Here is an 18,155-nt window from a genome sequence, read left to right as displayed (position 1 = left end):
TGGAAAGCCACAAGCGAGCGGATGAGTCTTACCGTGGAGCATTGAGGAAAAAAGATTGATTCTAACATTTATTTTCATACAACTCAAAAATTTTTAAATTACATGGCATAAGATGCAATGGATCTTAATTAAATAATTTTAGGAATGATTCATACCTTGCCCAAAATTTAATTTTTAGAATGCTTTGAGCTTTGAGCAAAATTTAGTAAAAAAATAAGGAAATAATGTAAAAAGGTTGAAAAAAATACTGCAATTTAATTGTTAACAAATAAATATATTATTTTTTTTAAAGGAACAAAACAATTATTTTTTTATACTCGTTCAAATAAAAGATAAAATCCTCTCAGGAAGGAACGAAAAGAGGCTCTGGACTGTACTGCAAGGCCTCCTGGATGGACGCCACCTTCTGCGTGGGCGGCGGCGGCAGCACCGGGGCCACCCACGGCGTCGACGTCCTCACCGTCACCGTCGTCGTCGACGGCGGCACCGTAGTCGTCGTGCTCGTGCTCGATTCCGTCGGGGGCGGCGTGGAGGTCGTCTGAGAGGCCGGGGGTGGCAGTTTGGTGGTGGTCGGCAGGTCGGCCAGCTTGCGCATGAGGCGGAGGGCGGCGCTGGTGCTGTCCTCGGCGACCGTCGTCTCCTCAGCGGGTGCCGTCGTCTCCTCGGCGGCGGCGGTCGTTTCTTCCGCCGAGGCGGTCGTTTCCTCCGAGGCCGTTGTCTCCTCGACGGCGGTCGTGTCTCCACCCACCGTCGTCTCCTCACCTTCCGTCGTCGTCGAGTTGTCCTCATCGTATACCTGAATTAAATTATTCAAGTGAAAAAATAAGATTCTTAAATAATTTAAATCGTAATTGGTCAGAACCTTTTGCGTTGTATTTATTTTTCAAATAAAAAAAATCCACTATCATTCCAATTTGAATATTTTGGACGTACGTATTCGATTTCGGTGATGTTTTTAGGCCGGGCGGTGCCCCTGGGGGCGCAGGTTTGGCCCGTGCAGCACCTGATCACGTACATCCGCCGCGCCCGCACCCTCAGCCGCACTGACGCCGACCCTGAAATTTAAAAATTATTTAATAAAAAATTACTATAATTAAATTAAGCCTCTTACCTCCTCCTCTAATAACAGCCCGAAAGTCTAGGACCTGCGCCGTGCTCATAGCTTCATGCTGATTAAATAAATTAAAATAATTAATTAAATTTCAGGATTTTTCAGAAATAACGCACCAGAAAAAAGAGCAGCAGTGCGCCTAGCCAGCAGAAGTTGCGGAGCATAATTTTCGAACTGCTCTCATGTAGGCCAGATTTTCTGCCTTTGGTTGCCTTCGTTGCGAGTTGCGAGGCCGCAGCGGCAGAAAAACTTCCGCCGGAACTCAATCCCCCATCCAATATCGTGACGTATCGTACCTGCGACCAGAAAAATTGATAATATTTTCCCGCGATTGAATTTTAAAATATTGATAAAAGGGGGTGACTTATGCCTCCCTCCACCGCACGGCATTGCCCCAGGCAGCAGCAGCAGGAGAGAAAAAAATCAAATCGAGCGATACAAAGGCAAACGGCAGGCGCAGCTTTGTTTTCTTTCTCTTCCGCAAAGTAAGAATAATAATTATTATTTTCTTGTTATTCATTGCAGGTTCCCGCCTGGTAAACTAATTAAAAAGCCGTAAATGGGTGTTTTTGAATTATTTCTGGAAGTTTTGTTCATCAGCGAAGAATTGAGAAATTCTAAAAATTCAGGGCATGTTGGATGGTACTCGAGTTTTTCGAATATTTCTCCGTTCCTGCTTGCCAGATGGTTATTATTTCTTCTGTTATTTTTAGGTAAATCAGGATGGACGAAGTTACAAGGAAAAATCGAGAGGAGCGATTGTTTCATATCAATTCCTTCTTCGATTCTTTCCTCGAAATCAAGAGTGGACAAAACGTGGAGACAGTTTATTTACACCTGTCTAATGTAGATGAAAGGATCAAATTAAATGAGCCTGAGGAGCAATCCCCGGACGAAGACGGAGGAAGGGAAAATCAGCGAGGTAAGCAACTCATAGAAAAGCCAACAGATGGCGCCACCGTATAATTTCGTAAATAATTTAATTTTAATGCTTTTCCGCTGTGATTTCAGACTCAATCTTTCTACTGTGCATTAATTGTCTTTCTTTTGACACACTGAAAACCAAAATCAGTTCTGTCATTCATCATAGAAACGTTTGAAAATGTTATAAATTTTAAAAAATTAGTTCTTCACGATTCTCGGGCGATTGGCTGAACCGATTGTGGGTTTCTGCATGTCAAAAGAAATGCACAGTGGCAGGACTGAGTCTGAAGTCACAGCGGAAATGCCTTAAAATAAAAGTATATAGTGGCGCCATCAGTTGGTGGCTTCGAACACCTTTAACCAATTTTCCGTCTCACAGAGGAAATTCTGGACAATCCTGTCGCACCCTGTGACAACAGCTCGGAAGACTTAAATTCATCTATTTCTTTTCCAGAAAATGTTCGTGATCGTACGTATTTAAATATTTTAATTGTAATTAAAAGATTTAATATTTCGAATGTGTTAGAAATGGCACCTTACATGATGGAAATGTTGGGTGAAGAAACTGAGGCAGAAAAGGCACTTCTTAAAGAAATGGCTGAAATAGTTGATTCCCTTGTGGTTCCAGCAGATGTCATGGACAGTACGTAATCATTCTTTTATTTGAAATTTAACAACTATTTAACTTACACAAATTTCAGACCAATCATTTGTCTCCGAAGAAACTGACAAGGATGAAAAAATTGAGGAAATAAATCAATTATTTCTTGAAACACTTAATCGTCCAGCAAATGTTGTGGACAGTACGTAAATCAATTTATTTCAAATTAAAATAATTAATATTATCTTTTCGAATGGGGCAGAAACATTATCATATGTCAGCAAGAGGTCACAGTTGAATAGAAATAAAAAAAGAAGACAGTGGAGAACGCAAGAGCTGTATTTTCCTCACTTCGAGGATTTTGATGCTTCTGTCGGTAAATTTAAAAACTATTTAATTAGTGTTATTACGAATGCAACCTAACCGCTGCACAAATAATTTCAGACCAAAAAACTGATACAGAGGAAGATGAATCATGTAATCTTCCACCAGAAATTGTTGACAGTACGTAATGGATTTATTTCATATTAGAATAATTAATATGTTATTTTCGAATGTGGCAGAAATTTTGTCTTATGCCGGGGAAGAGCAGCAACAAGAAGAGCCGTACGAACGGGCCATCTTCAGAGACTTCATGGACAATTTCCACGGAATGAGCAGAGAAAATGTTGAAACTGTTTATTTGGACTTGACAGATGCTAAGGAAGAAGAAAATCCACCTAACGGAAATGTTTTTGATGGTATATTGGCAATCGCAGACCCAGGAAATTTATAATTATTGCAATTTTGATTTTTCCAGAGGACGCATTATTTGGCTTTTCAAATCAGACGCTCGCTGACCAACCTTCCGAGGAGAACATACAAAATGACAATAGAAATATTGTTGAACAAACCGAGGACGGTTTTGCAACTCCTGCTCCTGCTGAGGAACGTCCAGAAGATTTGTTCGAAAGTCTAATCCACAACAAGTTACGAGAGCCTGATCCCGACGAAGACTGGGATGATCCAGAGCCGATAAAATTGCGTCTTCGTCCCGGAACCATGCAATACGTTGGTAAGAAAATTTCTTTGTTTTAAAAGGAACAATAAATATACACATAAAGCAGCTGAGGAAAAACAAACTCCTCCAGACGTTCAGGAAGGAAAATCGAAGAAAGGGAAGAAGAAAAAGAAGAAGAAGAAAAGAGTGGAGGAGGAAGAAGTGTCCCTTGAGGTTTTACAGGAAGAAATTGGAGGTTGTTTAATTACTTTTCCGTATAAAACGAATTTTGAATGATTTTTTATAGATGCCGCTGTACCTAATGTTGTGAAAACTCTGATGGAAAGTGGAGAGCTGCAGGTTACGAAGAAAATCGTGCCCGTCCCGGAGGATCCTCAGAACATATCTGAGGAAAAGATAATATTGGAGGAAGCGCAGGTGGAGGTTTCAGAGAAAGAGGCTAAAGAAACAACAATAATTATAGAAGAAAAACAAGATGTTTCTCCTCCGATTGAGTTATTGGACAACCCGCAAGAACAAAATATGGCTCTCGAGGATGACATGAATAAAGGTTTATACATAATTTAAATATATTATATTATAAAACAACTCAAATTCAGCACCAGCAGCAGCAGTAGAAGAACAGGAAAAACCTAAAGAAGATCCAACTGTGGTGGAGGTTGCTGAAATATTATTAAAAATGCTCAACGGGGCGGCGGTGGGCTCAAACGAACAGGACAACCAACCACCTGCAGAAAAGTTGCCAGACGTTCAAAGTATATCATCTGATTCGTTTACTTCAAAACGTGTGTTTTATTTTAATTTAATTAGGTGAAGCTGAACAGAAAGTTGTTCCGGTAGCTGTGGAGAAAGTTCCTGATGAAGCGCAAACGAAGAAAGGGAAAAAGAAGAATAAGAAAGAGAAAGAACAGATTCCACAAGCAGAAGTTGAAAGAAACAAGGAAAATTTGCTCAAAGAAAAAGGTTTGCCAGGCTTGGGTAAGGAGGGTAAGTCCAAATTCAAGACCACATTGATTCCTGAAGGTCGAAACACTTTTTGTGACGTGCGATTTGATTTGGCACCCCTCTGACGTCACAGCCATGCTTCGTGTTTGAGGGAGCTGTGACGTCATGCGCACTAACAGATTCAAACGTTTCGCGCGCCAAAGCAGCGTGCGATTTGCTTTGCGCGTCACAGAACATTTTTTCGATTAGAAAAATGATTAACCCCACCTATTTCGACCCTCAGGAATCGATTGGAATATAAAAAATGTTTTTTGACGATTTTTCAGATAATGTCTTGGAAGAGCAAGGACACGCGATTGACATAACGGATCATTTCTACAAATTCGACTTTGAAAAAGGATTGGAGAAAGTTTCCCACTTTCCTCTGAACCAAAAAGAAAAAGAAACCGATGAGTGGGAATGTCTAGCGCCTGTCAGCTTGCCTTATGTCCCAGAAGTCAGACGATTCCTTGGTAATTATAATATATTTCATTAAAAGAATTACTATATTAAAGCCTAATTTAAACAGACCTAGAGAAAAATCCGAAGTACAAAAAGGAAGAACCGAAAATGAAAGTACAAACACTGGCAGATGTCACCAATTCGAAAAAGAACAAACCGATGAAAAAGAAAACCCATTCTAAATCAGAGAGTAAGCGGAATTTATATAAATGAAAACTATAAAGATTTGAAAATAATTTATAGTATCCATCGTTAATTTACCGATGAACGTGGTGGAAGAAAAATCAGCCGTGCAAAGTGATCAACCAGATCCAATTGTTGTCTTGAAACCAATCGAAGAGCCTTCCGCTTCCGAGGAGCAGAAAAAGGAAAAAAATGATTCTGCCAATTTGGAAAATATTCCAAGAAAAGGTTTGAAACTTTTAATCTAAATTAAAATTTATTTTTAAATAATTCTGCAGAAGTGCCAACTCCCGAGAAAATCAGATCGGTAGAAAAAGCTCCTCCAGTCCAGTTTCCACCTGAATCAGTCGTGACAAGTGTTCAACCAGATCCGATTGTTGAAAAGACAGTCGTAAAACCTGCAATCGAAGGTCCGTCTGCTCAGGACGAATTCAGGGCACCCGCGGAGAAGAAAGAGGATAAAAATGACACCGTCATTTTGGAAAATATTCCAAGAAAAGGTTTGATATTTTTAAATCGATTTAAAAATTTATTTTAATATAAAATTCTTCAGAAGTACCAATTCCCGAGAAAATAAAATCGGTAGAAAAACCTCCTCCGGTCCAGTTTCCACCTGAATCAGTCGTGACAAGTGTTCAACCAGATCCGACTGTCGAAGGTCCGTCTGCTCAGGGTGAATCCAGGGCACCCGTGGAGCAGAAAAAGGATGCTGTCAAATGGGAAGATATCCCAAGAAAAGGTAAGACATTTTAACCGAAATAAATAAATTTATTTTTGTTTATTTCTGCAACAGTGCCAATTCCCGAGAAGAAAAAAACAGTAAGATTTCTAGACCCAGTCCACTTTCCACCACTACCAGTCGTGAAAAGTGTTCAACCAGCTCCGATTGTTGAAAAGAGAGTTTTAAAACCTGCGATCAAAGGTCCATCTGCTCAGGGCGAATTCAAGGCACCCGTGGAGCAGAAAAAGGATAAAAATGATTCTGTCAATTTGGAAAATATTCCAAGAAAAGGTTTGACATTTTTAAATCTAAATAAATATTTATTTTAAAATGTTTCTGCAGCAGAGCTTTTTTCCGAGAAAATCAAATCAGTAGAAAAATTTCCAAGAAAAGGTTTGAAAGTTTTAATCGAAATGAATACGTTTATTTCTATTTATTTCTGCAGCAGTGCCAATTCCCGAGAAAACCAAACCGGTAGAAAAATCTTTTCCAGCCCAGTTGCCGCCTGAATCAGTCGTGGAAAGTGCTCGTCCAGCTCCGATGGTAATTTTGAAGCGAGTTTTAAATCCTGCAATCGAAGGTCCGTCTGCTCAGGGCGAATTCAAGGCACCCGCGGAGAAGAAAGAGGATAAAAATGACACTGTCATTTTGGAAAATATTCCAAGAAAAGGTTTGATATTTTTAAATCGAATTAAACATTTATTCTAAAATAAAATTCTGCAGAAATGCCAATTTCCGAGAGAATACAATCTGTAGAAAAACCTCCTCCAGTCCAGTTTCTACCTGAATCAGTCGTGACAAGTGTTCAACCAGCTCCGATTGTTGAAAAGAGACTCGTAAAACCTGCGATCCAAGGTCCGTCTGCTCAGGACGAATTCAGGGCACCCGTGGAGCAGAAAACGGAAAAAAATGACACTGACAAAATTAGAATCATCCAAGGAAAAGGTTTGATATTTTTAAATAGAATTAAACATTTATTCTAAAATAAAATTCTGTAGAAGTGCCAATTCCCGAGAAAATAAAATCGGAGGAAAAAGCTCCTCCAGTCCAGGTGCCACCTGAATCAGTCGTGAAAATTGTTCAACCAGATCCGATTGTAATTGAGAAGAAAGTCGTAAAACCTACTCAGGGCGAATTTAAGGCGAAGATGGAGGAGAAGAAAAAGGATAAAAATGACACTGTCATATTGGAAAATATTCCAAGAAAAGGTTTGACATTTTTAAATCTAAATAAATAATTATTCTAAAATAAAATTCTGCAGAAGTGCCAATTTCCGAGAAAATAAAATCTGTAGAAAAACCTCCTCCGGTCCAGTTGCCACCTGAATTAGTCGTGACAAGTGTTCAACCAGATCCAACTGTTGAAAAGACAGTCGTAAAACCTGCGATCCAAGGTCCGTCTGCTCAGGACGTATTCAGGGCACCCGTGGAGCAGAAAACGGATAGAAATGACTCTGTCGATTTGGAAAATATTCCTAGAAAAAGTAAGACATTTTGATCGAAATAAATATTAATTTTTTTTATATATTCAGCAGTGCAAATTCTCGAGAAAACCAAATCGGTAGAAAAACTTCCTCCAACCCAATTGCCGCCTGAACCAGTCGTGAAAAGTGTTCAACCAGCTCCGATTGTAATTTTAAAGAGAGATCTAAATCCTGCAATCGAAGGTCCGTCTGCTCAGGGCAAATTCAAGGCACCCGCGGAGAAGAAAGAGGATAAAAATGACACTGTCATTTTGGAAAATAATCCAAGAAAAGGTTTGATTTTTTTTAAATCGATTTAAAAATTTATTTTAATATAAAATTCTTCAGAAGTGCCAATTCCCGAGAGAATAAAATCGGTGGAAAAAGCTCCTCCAGTCCAGGTGCCACCTGAATCAGTCGTGACAAGTGTTCAACCAGCTCCGATTTTTGAAAACAGATATTTAAAACCTGCGTTCCAAGGTCAGTCTGCTCAGGGCGAATTCAGGGTACCCAAGGAGCAGAAAAAGAATAAAAATAATTCTGTCAATTCGGAAAATATTCCAAGAAAAGGTTTGAAATTTTTAAATCTAAATAAATATTTTTTAAAAAAATATTTCTGCAGCAGAGCTATATTCCAAAATGGTCAATTCAGGCCGAAAACCACCTCCAGGATCATCTGCTCAGGGCGAATCCAGGGCACCCGAGGAGCAGAAAGAGGATAAATATAAACGTGCCCATTTTGAAAATATTCCAAGAAAACGTAAGACATTTTAATCGAAATAAATATATTATTTTTTATTTCTTCAGATGTACCGCCTTTTGGGAACAACAAATCAGCACGACCTGCAGTCGAGTTTCCGCCAAGACCGAGTGATGAAAGTTATCAATATGGGGAAACAAACGATGGTAAGCTCATCGCAATTATTTAATTGAATCGAATAAATCAATTTTTAATTCAGTTTGGACTGCTTTGCGTGCTTTGGGGAGAGGTCAGGAAAGGCTCGAATGGACCTTACAAGGTAAATCCATTAAATTAGTTATCAAAAAATTTAATTCCACATTTCAGATCGGTTAACCCGACTGGAAAAATCGATTACTGACCAAAGGGTGGGTGGTGAGTTATTCTCAGTCATTAAAAAGCCAAACCGTCTGCCCGTGTCCACGCCAGAGGCCCTCGAAACAGTCGCAATGCTTTTTTATTTTGGGGGCAGCGAACATTATAGGGAAATGGTATTTAAAATAATTCAATTATTCGTGTAAAGTCATTTAAAACAAATAATATTTAGGTTTCGTACTTGGAATGTGTGATGAATGCAACTCACAGCTGGCAGGCAGCCGTCGATGCACTTTTGGAAGCCCTTTTTGCTCCAGAACTGCAGATAACGATTTATTTTAGAAAAGGAGTTTTGAATTTCCTGCCAGACATGTGTCCCGTCATCGAGATGGGTCTTTGGGGTGCGCACCTTTTTAGCCTGTTGACAATTTTTTATTCAAAATAAAATTATTTTACAGGTATTCTCAAGACCCACCGTAACGGCGATGAGATGTCGTGGGAAGCCTTCAAAAATCGTGTTTACACGTGGTTTACAATTAAGCAATACAAGAAATGCGCATATTTTACACAATAGGATTTAATTATACAGTTGATTTATTATTTTAATATACCATCTATCGCAGCAATGATCAATTTTGTTTTATTTCGCGTTAAAAGTGAACCGGAATCGTGACGCAACTTATATTTCGGGCCTGCTGATGCTGATGCACGCGCGGGCAGCAAAGAAAAATCACCTGCTGCGCGCTAGAAAAATGTAAGAGGAGAGTGTTTTGTTGCTGGATAGCAGAGGGCTGCCGAAATAAAGCCGCAGGGACGTGAAAAATATAGATTAAATTATAAAATCACTCAAAAAGCTCACTTTGCCCCCTCCAAAGGCCGGAGTTACGATGCCAGCGCCACTTTCTAATTAGCTCTGAAGGAGTGGGGGCTAGAATATAGCCAATCAGCATAATTTTGAATAATTTTTAAACTCCTGCGACCGATTTTCACATTCTGAAAAAATTGATAATATTTTCCCGCGATTGAATTTAAAAATATTGATAAAAGGGGGTGACTTATGCCTCCCTCCACCGCACGGCATTGCCCCTGGCAGCAGCAGCAGAGAAAAAAAAATCAAATCGAGCGAGACAAAGGCAAAAACGGCAGGCGCAGCTCCGTTTTCTTTCTCTTCCGCAAAGTAAGAATATAATCATTATTATTTTCTTGTTATTCATTACATGGTCCCGCCTGGTAAACTAATTAAAAAGCCGTAAATGGGTGTTTTTGAATTATTTCTAGAAGTTTTGTTCATCAGCGAAGAATTTAGAAATTCTAAAAATTCAGGGCATGTTGGATGGTACTCGAGTTTTTCGAATATTTCTCCGTTCCTGCTTGCCAGATGGTTATTATTTCTTCTGTTATTTTTAGATAAATCAGGATGGACGAAGATATGAGGAAAAATCGAGACGAGCGATTGTTTCATATTAAATCCCTCTTCGATTCTTTCCTCGAAATCAAGAGTGGACAAAACGTGGAGACAGTTTATTTAGACCTGTGTGATGAAGATGAAAGGATCGAATTAAATGAGACTGAGGAGCAATCCCCGGACGAAGACAGGGCAAGGGAAAAACAGCGAGGTAAGCAACTCATAGAAAAGCCAACAGATGGCGCTACCGTACAATTTCGTAAATAATTTAATTTTAATGCTTTCCGCTGTGATTTCGAACTCAATCTTTCTACTGTGCATTCTTCACTTTTAATTTGCTTCCTTTTGACATGCTGAAAACCAAAATCAGTTCTGTCATTCATCATAGAAACGTTTGAAAATGTTATAAATTTTAAAAAATTAGTTCTTCACGATTCTCGGGCGATTGGCTGGACCGATTTTGGGTTTCTGCATGTCAAAAGAAATGCACAGTGGCAGGACTGAGTCTGAAGTCGCAGCGGAAATGCCTTAAAATAAAAGTATATAGTGGCGCCATCAGTTGGTGGCTTCGAACACCTTTAACCAATTTTCCGTCTCACAGAGGAAATTCTGGACAATCCTGTCGCACCCTGTGACAACAGCTCGGAAGACTTAAATTCATCTTTTTCTCTTCCAGAAAATGTTCGTGATCGTACGTAATCAAATATTTTAATTGTAATTAAAAGATTTAATATTTCGAATGTGTTAGAAATGGCACCTTACATGATGGAAATGTTGGGTGAAGAAACTGATGCAGATAAGGCACTTCTTAAAGAAATGCGTGAAATAGTTGATTCCCTTGAGGTTCCAGCAAATGTCATGGACAGTACGTAATCATTCTTTTATTTGAAATTTAAACACTATTAACTTAGCACAAATTTCAGACCAATCAACTGCCTCCAAAAAAACTGACAAGGATAAAAAAATTGAGGAAATAAACCAATTATTTCTTGAAACACTTAATCGTCCAGCAAATGTCAAGGACAGTACGTAATCATTCTTTTATTTGAAATTTAAACACTATTAACTTAGCACAAATTTCAGACCAATCAACTGCCTCCAAAAAAACTGACAAGGATAAAAAAATTGAGGAAATAAACCAATTATTTCTTGAAACACTTAATCGTCCAGCAAATGTCAAGGACAGTACGTAATCATTCTTTTATTTGAAATTTAACAACTATTTAACTAACACAAATTTCAGACCAATTATTTGTCTTCAATGAATTGGACGTATGCGATACAATTAAGAAAATGAGTAATATATTATTAGAAAAATTTAATTATCCAGCAAATGTTTTTGACAGTACGTAAGTCAATTTATTTCAAATTATAATAATTAATCTTTTATTTTCGAATGTAGCAGAAACATTGTCTGATGACAAGAAACCAAATTTGAATAGGAATGAAAGTAGAGAGAGGAAAAGGGAAGAGCCTCAAGTCGAGGAAGGAGCAGAGCAACTTGATGCTTCTGACGGTAAATTTAAAAACTGTTTAATTAGTGTTGGTGCGAATGCAACCTGACAGCTGCACAAATTTCAGACCAAAAAACTGATTCGGCAGAGCAAGACGAACCATGTAATCTTCCTGCAGAAATGGTTGACAGTACGTAATGGATTTATTTCATGTTTCAAAAGAATTATTATATTATTTTCGAATATGGCAGAAATTATGTCTTATGCCGAGAAAGAGCAGCAACGACAAGAGCCGACCGAACTGGCCATCCTCAGAGACTCCATAGGCAATTTCCTCGAAATGAATAGCGGACGAAATGTGGAAAATGTATATTTGGACTTGGCAGACGCTGAGGAGGAAGAAAATCCACCTGATGGAAATATTCCTGAAGGTATATATATTTAAACGCAGATCCAGGAAATTTGTTACAATTTTGACTTTTCCAGAGGGCGCATTAATTGGCCATCCACCGGAAGAAACCTCAAATCAAACGATCGTTAACCAGTTTTCCGAGGAGATCTTACAAAACACCGTCAACAGCGAGGACACAAATCATTTAGACTCGCTAGACACCTTTGAAACTTTTTCTGAAGACAACTTAACTGTTAAAGAACTGTCCGGGGAGAAATTGGTCATCAGAAACTTCATTGATAGTTTCCTCGAAATCAAAAGTGCACCCGCGGAAACAATTTTTCTAGACTTGTTTGCAAGCCGAGCAGAAATCAACGGTACACCAAAACAAATGACAGTTTAACTTAATTTTCTTCTTTTTTATATATGAACAGGTGATGAAAATTCGGACCAGAAAAAACCGAAAAAACAGCAGATGGTTAATATTCGTTTGGATCCGGCTGTCTTGAAAGCGGTTGTTACGGTTTTACCAGAAGACGAAACAGGTGATTCGATTTATTTGACCAAGTTTCTGAGCCCACCAATCAATTCTTGAGGGTCGAATTTGATAAAATGGATATTTAACCCGACCAAAAAGTCCAGCGTGGCGAAGAACTTTTTCCCGCCAAAAAATATGAGAGAACTGCGCATGCGTGAGAGCTGGCTGGATCTGACAAAGAATCCATTCGTACAGGCGCTCTCTCTGCAAGTGCTCAAACCAGCTCTCACATATCGCATTTATATTGTTTTGGCGGGAAAAAAGGTTCGCACGTTGCGCTGGACCTTTTGGTCTGAAAAGTATCCCTTTTAATCAAATTCGACCCTGGTGAGCTCAGAAACTTCGTCAATTTAACAAGAAACAAACAAACTAACTATGGTTAAAGAAGGTGAGTCGAGAAAAGAAACTTCAGACTTGCCAGCAATCGCCGATAACTTCTTGCAAAACAATAGCATTATTGTTGAACAAACCGAGGAAAAAACCACAAATCCTCCTGAAGTCAAAGGTGAGTTTTTAACAATTCCCAAAAATTTAATCAAGTAAACCGAATTTTTCAGAGATCGGTTCATTGGATTATGCCGGGAAAATCAAACCAATTAGCATAAAAAACGGGTTTGCGGCTCCAGCTCCTGCTGTGGAGAGACCAGACGATTTGTTCGAAAGTCTAATCCACAACAAGTTACGAGAGCCTGATCCCGACGAAGACTGGGATGATCCAGAGCCGATAAAATTGTATCTTCATCCCCAAACCAATCTATATGTTGGTAAGAAATTTCCTTGTTTAAAAACCCGCACAGAAAATTATATTCCAAAAATATCCGGAATAATCTTGGGCTATTCGATTTTTATCCGAAAAGATTAATCCGAAAAATTAATCCAAGATTATTCCACGATTATTCCAGGTTAGCCACAGATTATTTAAAGTTCACCCTAAAAATTAATCATCAGGAATATCCCTAGAATATTCCTGGCGGTGAAAATTGTATTAACCATGCATAAATATTCCAGGAATATTCTTTTGGATCATTCCAGGGTTAACCCAAAAAATTAATCTTATTAAATGTTCCAGAAATATTCTTTTGGATCATTCAAGGGTTAACCTAAAAAATTAACCAAATGAATATTCCAGGAATATTTCTTCAAGATGCCCACTAGAATAATTAACTACTTCCCCAGATTTTTCGAGCGGTTCTTAATTATTAAAAATTAAATACACGCATTCCACGTTTTTATAGATTTATCAAACTTGTACGCGCAAAAAATACTCTCGCAAATATTTATTTATAATTTTTTGATGTTGTATTTAATTAAAATATTACGACCAAACAATTTTTTGATCATTTAACTAAAATTTATGAAGCCCCAGAGTCAAAAGTTGAAACTTTGCTTTAAATTCATTTAAATAAACTTATTTACTATCACTAAAGCCAAATAAATTTTCCTAATTAAATATAACGACAAACGGGCAAATCTTTAAATACAGATCTGGTCATGACGAAGGACAAAAAAGGGTTAAAAGGACGATTTTATTCTGCGCGCGGTAGCGGCGGCTGCACAAGCATGCACGCGCTTGCATGGAATGCCTTCTGCCTGCCTGTGTTATGGAGCGGGGGAGGGGGCGACGGGCAGCAGGACAGACAGGCAAGAACAAGCAGGCGACTTCCACTTCCATAATTCCTGCTTCGCTCTCTTCCCTAGTCTAACGAAAACGAAAGAGTCAAGCGCAAGCGAGTCGTCAACGGCCGTTCAAAGTTTAAGTTCAAAGTGTTTTAACGGACATCGGACATCGCTAGACGCCAAAAGTGATAGTGAAGGACAATCGGACAGCCGGCGGTTCGGACGGATTGCCTGGATCGGCTAGACAAGGACGCGTCGGACGCTTATTTGCCAACGGCTGCCGCGATCCTCAGTTTTGAGTTAGGCCTCAAGATAAACGATACCGGCGTGTTAGAAAATTTTGTACATGGAAAAATTTCAGTTTCTGCCGGACTTCATTGTCACATCTCGCCAGTTCTTATGAGAATCCAACATAAAAGTATTATGGGAGTCTTGCAGGAACTGGCGAGTTGTGTAGCCCGGCGGAAACTGTAATTTTTCCATAATTTTTCGTAATATGTATGTAATTGTTTGGATAAAAATAAATTATGCTATATTTTAAGTAATAAAGAATAAAGTTTTTGCTATTTAAATCAACAATCCTAAATAAAAGCAAAAAAATAAAAATAAAATAAATAATATTCCAGGGTTATTCTCTAGGAACAATCTAGGGTTAACTTAAAAAAATAATCCAGGGATAACTTATGTCACGCTTAAAGTTGTTCAAAGAATAATCGAAAGGTTAACCAAAATATTGTTCCAAGAATAACCCAGGGTTAATCCAAGAGGCAGAAAATAATTCTTCTCCAAGGATATTCCTGGGTTATTCCAGGAATATTTTTTCTGATTAACCAAAGAGGTTAACCTTGAACAAGAAAAAGCGTGACATTAGTTAACTTTCGGACATAAAAAAGTCATTCCTGGCGGTTAATCTTTGGTGAAGATGGTATAGCCCAGGGTTAACTTTGGAACATATTTTTCTGTGCGGGAATGAACAGTTGAAAAACACATAAAGCAGTTGAGGAAAAAGAAACTCCTCCGGAAGTTCAGGAAGGAGAATCGAACAAAGGGAAGAAGAAGAAAAAGAAGAAGAAGAAGGAAAGAGTGGAGGAGAAAGAAGCGTCCCTTGAGATTTTACAGGAAGGAATTCGAGGTTGTTCAATTACTTTTCCTTATAAAACGAATTTAGAATGATTTTTTTATAGACGTTGTATCAAATAAAATGAAATCTCTGCTGGACAGTGCAGTGCAGCAGGTTACGAAGAAAACTGGGAAAAAGATAATATTGGAGGAAGCGCAGGAGGTGGAAGTGTCAGAGAAAGAGCCTCAAGAAACACTAATAACAATCGTCGAAAATCAAGGTGTTTCTCCTCCGATTGAGTTATTGGACAACCCGCAAGAAGAAAATATGGCTCTCAAGGATGACATGAATAAAGGTTTATACATAATTTAAATCTATTATATTTTAAAACAACTCAAATTCAGCACCAGCAGCAGCAGTAGAAGAACAGGAAAAACCTAAAGAAGATTCAATTGTGGTGCAAGTTGCTGTAAAAATAGTCAAATTGATCAATGGGACGGCGGTGGGCTCAAATGAACAAGTCAAACAACCATCTGCAGAAAAGCAAAGTATATCTGATTCGATTACTTCATAACGTGTGTTTTATTTTAATTTAATTTAATTAGGGAAAGCTGAACAGAAAGTTGTTCCGGTAGCTGTGGAGAAAGTCCCTGATGAAGCGCAAACGAAGAAAGGGAAAAAGAAGAAAAAGAAAGGAAAAGAACAGATTCCAAAAGCAGAAGTTGGAAGAAACAAGGAAAAGTTGCACATAGAAAAAGGTTTGTCTGGCTTGTTTAAGGCTGGTAAATTCAAATTTCAAGACCACATTGATACCTGAGGGTCGAAATAGGTGGGATAAATAATTTCACAAGCAGCACCCCTCTGACGTCACAGCCATGCTTCTTGCAGCTGAGAGAGCAGTGACGTCATGGGAGGACGCACGTGCAGTAACCAATTTAAACATTTTGCGCGCCAAAGCAACGTGCGGTTTGCTTCGCGCCTCTCCCTGCACGCGACAAAACAATTTTTAATCGAAAATTTCTTCCCCCGCCTATTTAAGCCCTTAGGAATCCATTGGAATATAAGAAAATGTCAATATGATGATTTTTCAGAGAAAGTCTTGGAAGAGCAAGGACACGCGATTGATATAACGGCTCATTTCTACAAATTCGACTTTGAAAAAGAAGTGGACAAAGTTTCCCACTTTCCTCTGAACCAAAAAGAAAAAGAGGCCGATGAGTGGGAATGTCTAGCGCCTGTCAGCTTCCATTATGTCTTAGAAGCCAAACGATTCCTTGGTAATTAAATATTTTTTAAAAGAATTACTTCTATTAACCTAATTTAAAAAGACCTAGAGAAAAATCCGAAGTACAAAAAGGAAGAACCGAAAATGAATGAAGATGTCACCAATTTGAAAAAGAACAAACCGATGAATAAGAAAAATCATCCTAAATCAGAAAGTAAGCGGAATTAAACAGAAGCAACAAATAATTTATCTCTGTTATTATAGAATTAACCGTCAAATTACCGATTAACGAAAAGACATCAGTCGTGGAAAGTGTTCAACCAGATCCGATTGTAATTGAAAAGAAAGTCGTAAAACCTACTCAGGGCGAATTCAAGGCGAAGAAAAAGGATAAAAATGACACAGTCATTTTGGAAAATATTCCAAGAAAAGGTTTGCCATTTTTAAATCTAAATAAATATTTATTCTAAAATAAAATTCTGCAGAAGTACCAATTCCCGAGAAAATAAAATCGGTGGAACAACCTCCTCCGGTCCAGGTGCCACCTGAATCAGTCGTGACAAGTGTTCATTCAGATCCAATTGTTGAAAAGACAGTCGTAAAACCTGCGATCCAAGGTCCGTCTGCTCAGGGCGAATCCAGGGCAGCCGCGGAGGAGAAAAGGGACAAAACTGACACTGTCAATTTGGAAAATATTCCAAGTAAAGGTTCGACATTTTTAAATCGAAATATATATATATATATTTTAAACAATATTTCTTCAGCAGTGCTATTTTCCGAGAAAATCAGATCAGAAGAATTTCCAGCCCCAGCCCAATTTCCACCACTATCAGTCGTGAAAAGTGTTCATCCAGCTCCGATTGTTGAAAAGACAGTCGTAAAACCTGCGATCCAAGGTCCGTCTGCTCAGGGCGAATCCAGGGCACCCGTGGAGCAGAAAAAGGATAAAAATGATTCTGTCAATTTGGAAAATATTCCAAGTAAAGGTTCGACATTTTTAAATCGAAATATATATATATATATATTAAACAATATTTCTTCAGCAGTGCTATTTTCCGAGAAAATCAAATCAGTACTGAAACCACCTCCAGGACCATCTGCTCAGGGTGAGTCCAGGGCCCCCAAGGAGCAGAAAAGGGTTAAATATAAACGTATCCATTTTGTAAATATGCTAAGAAAAGGTTTGAAAGTTTTAATCGAAAGAATATGTTTATTTTTATTGATTTCTGCAACAGTGCCAAGAGTTCCAGAGAAGAAAAAATCAGTAGGATTTCCAGCCCCAGCCCAATTTCCACCACTATCAGTCGTGAAAAGTGTTCAACCAGATCCGATTGTTGAAAAGACAGTCGTAAAACCTGCGATTCAAGGTCCATCTGCTCAGGGCGAATTCAAGGCACCCGTGGAGCAGAAAAAGGATAATAATGATTCTGTCAATTTGGAAAATATTCCAAGTAAAGGTTCGACATTTTTAAATCTAAATAAATATTTATTTTAAAATATTTCTGCAGCAGAGCTATTTTCCGAGAAAACCAAATCAGTAGAAAATATTCTAAGAAAAGGTTTGATATTTTTAAATCGATTTAAAAATTTATTTTAATATAAAATTCTTCAGAAGTGCCAATTCCCGAGAAGAAAAAATCAGTAGAATTTCCAGCCCCAGACCAATTTCCAGCACTACCAGTCGTGAAAAGTGTTCAACCAGCTCCGATTGTAATTTCGAAGCGAGTTGTAAATCCTGCAATCGAAGGTCCGTCTGCTCAGGGCGAATTCAGGGCACCCGCGGAGAAGAAAGAGGATAAAAATGACACTGTCATTTTGGATAATATTCCAAGAAAAGGTTTGAAACTTTTAATCTAAATGAATATGTTTATTTTTGTTTATTTCTGCAGCAGTGCCAATTCCCGAGAAAATCAAATCGGTAGTAAAACCTCCTCCAGTCCAGTTTACACCCCTATCAGTCTTG

At 38.4% G+C, this 18,155-nt stretch overlaps 2 protein-coding genes across 2 annotated transcripts; one reads left to right on the top strand and one right to left on the bottom strand.

Annotated features, from left to right (window-relative positions):
* Positions 1–266: 266 nt before the first annotated feature.
* LOC135943944 (uncharacterized) lies at positions 267–1,312 on the bottom strand. The gene is made up of 4 exons (XM_065490612.1): positions 1,228–1,312; positions 1,112–1,169; positions 934–1,055; positions 267–796 (listed from the first exon to the last, which is right to left on the bottom strand). Exons 1-4 carry the CDS (start codon positions 1,273–1,275, stop codon positions 344–346), a joined length of 681 nt encoding a protein of 226 aa, XP_065346684.1. The 5' UTR covers positions 1,276–1,312; the 3' UTR covers positions 267–343.
* Positions 1,313–2,563: 1,251 nt separating this feature from the next.
* On the top strand, positions 2,564–8,523 carry LOC135943880 (titin-like). The gene is made up of 22 exons (XM_065490546.1): positions 2,564–2,678; positions 3,200–3,376; positions 3,436–3,690; positions 3,743–3,871; positions 3,923–4,186; positions 4,236–4,391; positions 4,447–4,623; positions 4,908–5,093; positions 5,150–5,272; positions 5,326–5,493; positions 5,544–5,765; positions 5,819–6,004; positions 6,059–6,277; positions 6,432–6,656; positions 6,710–6,931; positions 6,985–7,194; positions 7,248–7,469; positions 7,518–7,742; positions 7,797–7,954; positions 8,256–8,354; positions 8,408–8,467; positions 8,515–8,523. The coding sequence occupies exons 1-22, from the start codon at positions 2,564–2,566 to the stop codon at positions 8,521–8,523; spliced, it is 3,807 nt and encodes a 1,268-aa protein (XP_065346618.1).
* Positions 8,524–18,155: the final 9,632 nt, after the last annotated feature.

This window comes from Cloeon dipterum, chromosome 4, assembly GCF_949628265.1.
Source record: "Cloeon dipterum chromosome 4, ieCloDipt1.1, whole genome shotgun sequence".
Classification (NCBI taxonomy): Eukaryota; Metazoa; Arthropoda; class Insecta; order Ephemeroptera; family Baetidae; genus Cloeon; species Cloeon dipterum.
The sequence above is the reverse complement of the archived record's forward strand: the minus strand, read 5'-3'. Positions and strand labels throughout refer to the sequence as shown.

Excerpts from the sequence above, each read along its gene's own strand:
- LOC135943944 (XM_065490612.1), bottom strand. The coding sequence starts at position 1,275 with ATGCTCCGCAACTTCTGCTGGCTAGGCGCACTGCTGCTCTTTTTTCTG. Across the intron at positions 1,056-1,111 it reads GGCTGTTATTAGAGGAGGAG|GGTCGGCGTCAGTGCGGCTG; the intron begins GTAAGAGGCTTA and ends TTTAAATTTCAG. Across the intron at positions 797-933 it reads ACATCACCGAAATCGAATAC|GTATACGATGAGGACAACTC; the intron begins GTACGTCCAAAA and ends AATTTAATTCAG.
- LOC135943880 (XM_065490546.1), top strand. The coding sequence starts at position 2,564 with ATGGCACCTTACATGATGGAAATGTTGGGTGAAGAAACTGAGGCAGAA. Across the intron at positions 5,094-5,149 it reads AGAAGTCAGACGATTCCTTG|ACCTAGAGAAAAATCCGAAG; the intron begins GTAATTATAATA and ends TAATTTAAACAG. Across the intron at positions 6,005-6,058 it reads GGAAGATATCCCAAGAAAAG|TGCCAATTCCCGAGAAGAAA; the intron begins GTAAGACATTTT and ends TTTCTGCAACAG.